The sequence below is a fragment of the Prosopis cineraria genome, unplaced genomic scaffold, assembly GCF_029017545.1.
Source record: "Prosopis cineraria cultivar Desert tree isolate PC_DT_omini unplaced genomic scaffold, ASM2901754v1 PC4, whole genome shotgun sequence".
In the NCBI taxonomy this organism is placed as follows: domain Eukaryota; kingdom Viridiplantae; phylum Streptophyta; class Magnoliopsida; order Fabales; family Fabaceae; genus Prosopis; species Prosopis cineraria.
Window position 1 is genome coordinate 17,495,445 of NW_026555335.1, and position 6,261 is coordinate 17,501,705.

At 31.9% G+C, this 6,261-nt stretch overlaps 1 protein-coding gene across 1 annotated transcript; it reads right to left on the reverse strand.

Moving 5' to 3' along the window:
- Positions 1 to 1,406: 1,406 nt before the first annotated feature.
- Positions 1,407 to 5,729, reverse strand: LOC129308109 (heparanase-like protein 3). The gene is made up of 9 exons (XM_054949119.1): positions 5,279 to 5,729; positions 4,773 to 4,809; positions 4,476 to 4,659; positions 4,169 to 4,314; positions 3,574 to 3,804; positions 3,206 to 3,395; positions 2,975 to 3,100; positions 2,683 to 2,782; positions 1,407 to 1,979 (listed from the first exon to the last, which is right to left on the reverse strand). The coding sequence occupies exons 1-9, from the start codon at positions 5,525 to 5,527 to the stop codon at positions 1,611 to 1,613; spliced, it is 1,632 nt and encodes a 543-aa protein (XP_054805094.1). The 5' UTR covers positions 5,528 to 5,729; the 3' UTR covers positions 1,407 to 1,610.
- Between the last annotated feature and the right edge of the window lie 532 nt (positions 5,730 to 6,261).

The following is a 6,261-nucleotide window of genomic DNA, read 5'->3' on the forward strand; positions in this document are numbered from 1 at the left end:
TTTGGTTCAAAGTCCAAACACCCTCTTACTTGAGTTGTTTTATGGAAGTGTATTAAAAAGATCGTGAACAATTTAAAGTAAAACTTCCTATTACATAATTATCATATAATTGAGACGGTTTTTTTTTTTTAATGTTTCTTTCAGTGTTTGAAAAGTGGTTATAAATTATAATAGCATAAATGATGTGGTTTGATATAAATTTTGCATGATATATTGATATATTGATGCTATATGTGTTTTGATGAAGTACTTTATTTTTGGATATAGAAGTAAGTACTGTTTCTAAATCAAAGGGTTTTTTTTTTTAAATTTAATATTGCAGATTATTTCAAAAATAAATGCGCTTCATACATATTGATTTAATGATATTTTCTTTTCTTTTTAAAAGAATTTCACCACAACTTTTCTATCATATACTTGAAAAACTTTGTATAAATCTGGAACCTTTAGGAATTTCCTAAAATACTTAAATAAACATTATAGTAAATATTATCTCAAATAAAAGTAGCCTATGATAATTTATAAAACAAAATATACATATACTAGTTACTTGATTATATTTAAAAACTACTTATATATGAATTTTATGAAAAATTTTATCTTGAATGTCATGAATTATAAAATGAGACAAGTAATTTTTTCAATTATTATAATCAAAATCATGTTAATTATATTCTTACCTTGAATTATATGAATGGCATGATTATATTTGGAAAGACTTTTATAATTTTATCTAATCAAATCAAAATAAGTAAATTTTAATATATTAATAATATTTTTTTTTAATTAGAGAAGCAGGCACTAACAACTTGAGATTATAAACAGTATTGAACTACGATCCTCCACTTATGGAAGAGCTTACATGCCACTAGATTTCAAGGTCATTGACTATTAATATTATATAATATATAAAAATCTGCATATCTTGAAGGAAACAAGCACTTTTAAGTATAAAAATTAAATATATAATCACTTTGGACAATAATATATGTCGTTTTCTAGAAGCTTTGTTCTATCCACAATATGGGGTATTAAGTAGGTGTTTTATATATATATATATATTAATTATATCCTTATTTTATTGAGTAATTAATGAGGATGTTTTACATAAATCAAATGTGTTATATCTATTATATTCAGGCACGATTGGAAAAATGTAGAAACTTTTATAAAATCAAGATTTTAATCAATATTTGTTGAGAAACATAAATTAATTAATAATGATTTATATTGTGATTAAGAGAAAGTAAGAATTTTATATATGACGTTGTTTCGTGCTTATGAATTCACTCAAGTTCTAGAATTTCACAACTTTAACCGCAGAAAAGATAACTGTTAGAAGCAAAGAAGCATGAAGTTAAATATAGAAACTGAATGAACTGAAATCATACAATGGGAGGCATTAAAAAAAAAAAAAAATCCATAGGGTAGTCCCTACAGTTCACTCAAAAGTAGAATATTTTTTAAAAATTAAAAAAAAAAACTAAACCCTCTACTCTTCTCCAAGAAAAATGAAAAACAAGTTATTTTCCATTCGTTTCTATCTCGAAATTTGAATCAATGGGCAATGCAAGAGGAACCAAATTCTTGGTTTCCCTACAGAAAGCAAGTTAGTTGCAAGCAGGAAGAATAAGATATGGTAAATGGGCAAATACAATGGAGAAAGGAGCAACCCTTATTGGTGTTGAAGTGTTTACATAAAGAGGGTTCAAACCAGGAATGGCCCCATCTTCATTTATACTTAGAATGTTGCCATTTAGCACCAAGCTTTGGCTCTGTATATTCCCATCTTGTGCTGTCAGATGGTACTCTTCTCTTGCTGCTCCATTTTGTTTATTGTGATGCACCTTAATGAATCTTGATCTTTCAACTTGAACTTGACTACTCTTTCTGTGCCATAAACTCACTGTCTTGTTCAAGCCCACTTCAGCTTCAACTGCAGTGCTGTTCAGGTTCATTAGCAGTATTGTGATCCCTTTCTGCAGCACAATGTAGTTTCAAGTAAGTTCTGCAAGTCATCTACATATCTAACCTGAAGATTCAGTTTTCTTGATAAATTTAAAATTTAAATAAAATTTTCTCTCTCCCCATATAGAGAGAGAAAGACAAACTTCCTGATTTGTAGATGATTCGTTCTATAACGAAGCCAATCACTAATATGATTGGTGTTTTGTAAAAGTTAAAAAATTATTCAGATATAATATATGTTGAGCTTTCCCAAAAGCTGGCTGTTGAGGTAGGAAAACCAACCTAGTTAAATATCCCATTAGATATCCCATACTGTACTACTTAGTGTGAGACTTGGTATCTTCCATACTATCACCAAGTCACCATCAGGTGTAAATATATGTCGGGTCTTCTACATTCATTCAATTATGCATTTAGAGAGAAAATGATATAATAGAATGTGACTTGGCGTTAAGCCCACACCTCATCTCTACATCCATTGTCTCTTTCAATTCTATGTCTCTCAGAATTGATGACAATCGAGCTAATCATGATTTGAAACCTAAGAATAACCACAAGTGAGTTCCAACAAAGCCATGTACACTTAGTGAGTATACTGAATTATTTCATTACAGTTAGGTGGTATTTAATTATTGTAAATAGGGATTATGAAATTTTCTTTCAGTAAGGAGAAAATCAACTTCATAATCATACTGATGAAGAAATTTCACTCACAGATTGCTTTGCACAGTGGGCATAAGCTCTTACAAACTTAGTCCCCAAGAAGCTAGTTGACAGTACTCGTCTTCCCATGAGTCGGTGCCATAGCAGAGCACTGTAAGTAAGAAAAACACATAGCCACTGAAAAACATTCTAAATTTGAAACTGACATTTTTTTTTTTAATATTAGATGCATCTTAACATTTTAAGATTCATGATAATTTATTCTCTGAATAATAAATAAGAAACCAGGAGAAATACATGTAAAAATAGAAAGGAAAAAGGTATGATCTGCAAAATTTAATACCTATAGTAATCTGGATTGGGAATGAAGTTAGAAGTATTGAGTAAACCATAATTCCCTCCAATCAAACTCTGTCTGCAGTATGTTTTAGTGTTGTAAGAAGCTGACATGCCCATCTGATCCAAATACCTGCAAGTAAGATGTTGTAACATTAACAAGAAATTCATAACTAACCCCAGGTAGTATAAAAAGTGTATGCACGCACAAGCACGTGTGTGATGAGGAATTAATTACCAGAAACTGTACACAAATGAATCAGACACAAGATGATGGCCACTATTGTAAGCTCCTCCTGCTTCCCCAACCCATGCAGTAGCAGAGGTTTCAGAGCTACTCAGTACATCTTTGAGGCCGCTGAAGGTCTTAGCCTCTCCATCAAGATATGAAGGATTCAGAATCTTCTCTATAAGGTGATCATCAACACCTGTATGATCAATGGAGAGCCATAAATAGTTTAGTATAATCTCTAGCACATCCCTTCACATAAAAATTCGATGGACTTGAAAGCAGTCAACAAATCACTGGCCAATGATGCATTAAGATAAAACTTATGAACAAACAATTTCTAAATGTTTGATAATGATTGATGAGGTGAGAAGTACCTGGACCAAGGTTATAAATGTGGTGGGTGACAACATCCAGAGATTTGCCTGATTTGGAAATAAATTCTTTGAACCAATGTGCATCAAAGAAACCTCCAGGTGCAATGACCAGTGGCTTAGGCTCAATATCTTTGTAAGCCCTTTGAACTATGTCTCTTAAAGAGGCTGTGTCAGATGCATATTGATCTGCATCAATGCCTATCCCTACTCCATTCCCACTCAGTTCATTGCCTGGCAAAAGAAAAAGAAAATGTGTTCCTTCTTTTAAATTATCCCTTCGACCAGAAGAAGCCATCGTGTCAATATCAAACACGTGTTGGATACATGAACACTTGAGATTATGTTATGTCATGGTATCTGAATCGGTGTTTCCTAGCATGTAAAAGAACAATTCCATATGCCTTGTTGGTTCAAGACTTCAAGTCTTACTGTTTATAAAAAGACCTTGTTGGTTAGTAATCTGTAAGTATTGAGGCCTGCTTTAGCCCTTGTGAGCAGCTATGATCCAACTCACCAACACTTGATTTATTAAACAAAAAAGAAAGAAAGAAATTCTTCTATAACACAAGCATTACAGAAAACTGTGAATACTTACCAAGCTCCCAGCCATGAATGGTGTAGTTCTTGCTGACAGTGTAACGGATAAAGGATTCAGCATTTGTGTAATTCCAAGGTCCTTTGGCAGGATTAGATTTTAATGACTTTCCTTGTAGAGCATTCAATCCAAATATAATCTTAGCCCTGAAATAAGCCTACTATTATTAATAAAGTTAAATTGTTAAAAAAAAGGTTCCCTAGTAAACAAAATCATTTTCTATTTAGCCCCAAGAAAATGAGCAAGAAAAAGAAGGGGAAAAAAAAACAGAGGAAACAATTTTATAGGAATAAGAAGTGATTGTTACCCAGATTTCTTGAAGAAGCTGTTCAACTCATCCCATCTGGGCATTGGAAGGCACCCTTGAGTGAAACCAAACATCTCAGAAGTGTTTCTAACAAAATGAGTACAAGGTCGTCGATTATCTGGAGTATCATATATGACCTTGTCTTGCAAAGTGCCTCCTAATCTTATTTTCAACGGCGAAAATGCTGTTGAACAATCATAAACAATGGTTCAAACAAGAGTACAATGTCTTCAGTACAGAATTTAAGAGAAGATGTTGCAATTTATGAGAATGATGAGATGAAAAATTCATCCGTACCTCTTACGGCATTTAAGAAAATGCTGTTATTAAGGTCCTGCACAAGAAAATGAAGGAGATGAGAATTTAGAATCCGAAGCAATTTACAGAGAAAGTTTAGATCATGTACTGATATATTGATTTCATTAAATCCTACTGAAACAGAATCTAGGGATGATGGTGGGTCTTAGATTATTGCAATGAGAAAGACAGAAAAAAAACTGAAAAGAAAGTAATCGATACAATGTTTCAACATTACGAGGTCAGAAAGTTATTAATACGTTACTTAGCAATGAGAAGAAAATGACATTGTTACTTTTAAAAGCAAAACTGAAACAAGAAACAGAAAAAAAGTTGACTGGAATCGTTTTGGAGCTGAGCTACGAGATCCTAGATAGACACAAAGTCCGACGACATCGAGAAATGGAAAAACGGCACTGCAAAATGCAGCATGAACCAGACAAGTTCTGATACAGAGATTCATTCAAAAACCATTTGAAATCTTGAAGAGGAAGAAGAATGAATACCAGATTAAGCAGAGAAGCATGATCCCAACTACATCTTCCATAATCACATTTCTCAGGAGGCCACCAATCCAGAGTGGCACAGACAAAATCCTCATCGATATTACCGATTGAAGATTTCCCATTGATAAAAACCATGCCTTGTGAAGCTTCATGTCCTCTTTCTTCGTTCAGTGTATTGACAGTGTTGATTCTGAAGGTCACGAAGAACACCCATATGCAGAAACCCAAAAGCTTAATCAGCCAACCCATTCTCAGAACCTGCAAAAGCTAATAATATCTTTAAAGGCTTTTGCTTTATTGAACGGCCAAGGAAGCCATGGAAGGAAATGCAGAGAGGTAAGGTTTCACGAGAGAGAGAGAGAGAGGGAGGAGATATAATTATATATAAAGTGAGTAAGTTGGTAATTAATTAACGAGAGAAAATTTTCTTTACAGTAAAGGTACGTCTGTGACTGTACAATTGCTTACTGGGAAGGCACTTCATGGGACTTCCTTATATAAGCTCGAAATCGCTTCATAGTTTCGGTATCAATTTTAATGTAACTATTATGATGCTTCATTCCACCGAACAACAATGACAATATTTAAATTTAAATTAGTATATTTAATGAACTGAATGAGTGATTCCCCCATTAAAGCTTTTTAATGTTTGGCATTAATCATTTGACTAGGATGGGTCCCAGTATTCATGGGTGTGGGATAATAATTTATGATGATATAGTACTCCATTTTTTTAAAAAAATTATAAAATATTTTTGAATAAAATTTCATGTACTAATAAATCTTATTAAATATACTTAACAATTTTATTTATTTAAAATAAAAATATAAATTTTTAAAAATATTATTAATTTAATATATTGAAAAGAAGGGATAAAAATTAAATAGAAAGAGAGAAAGATAATATTAGAATAAATTTATTTAATTAAACATTAATCTTTCTTAAAATATTTTATATTTAGATGTGAAATTTCCTTCAAAAT

Coding starts and splice junctions, on each gene's coding strand:
- LOC129308109 (XM_054949119.1), bottom strand. CDS start 5,527: ATGGGTTGGCTGATTAAGCTTTTGGGTTTCTGCATATGGGTGTTCTTC. Junction 3,101..3,205: donor TCATTTGTGTACAGTTTCTG/GTAATTAATTCC, acceptor TCTTACTTGCAG/GTATTTGGATCAGATGGGCA. Junction 2,783..2,974: donor CCCAATCCAGATTACTATAG/GTATTAAATTTT, acceptor TCTTACTTACAG/TGCTCTGCTATGGCACCGAC.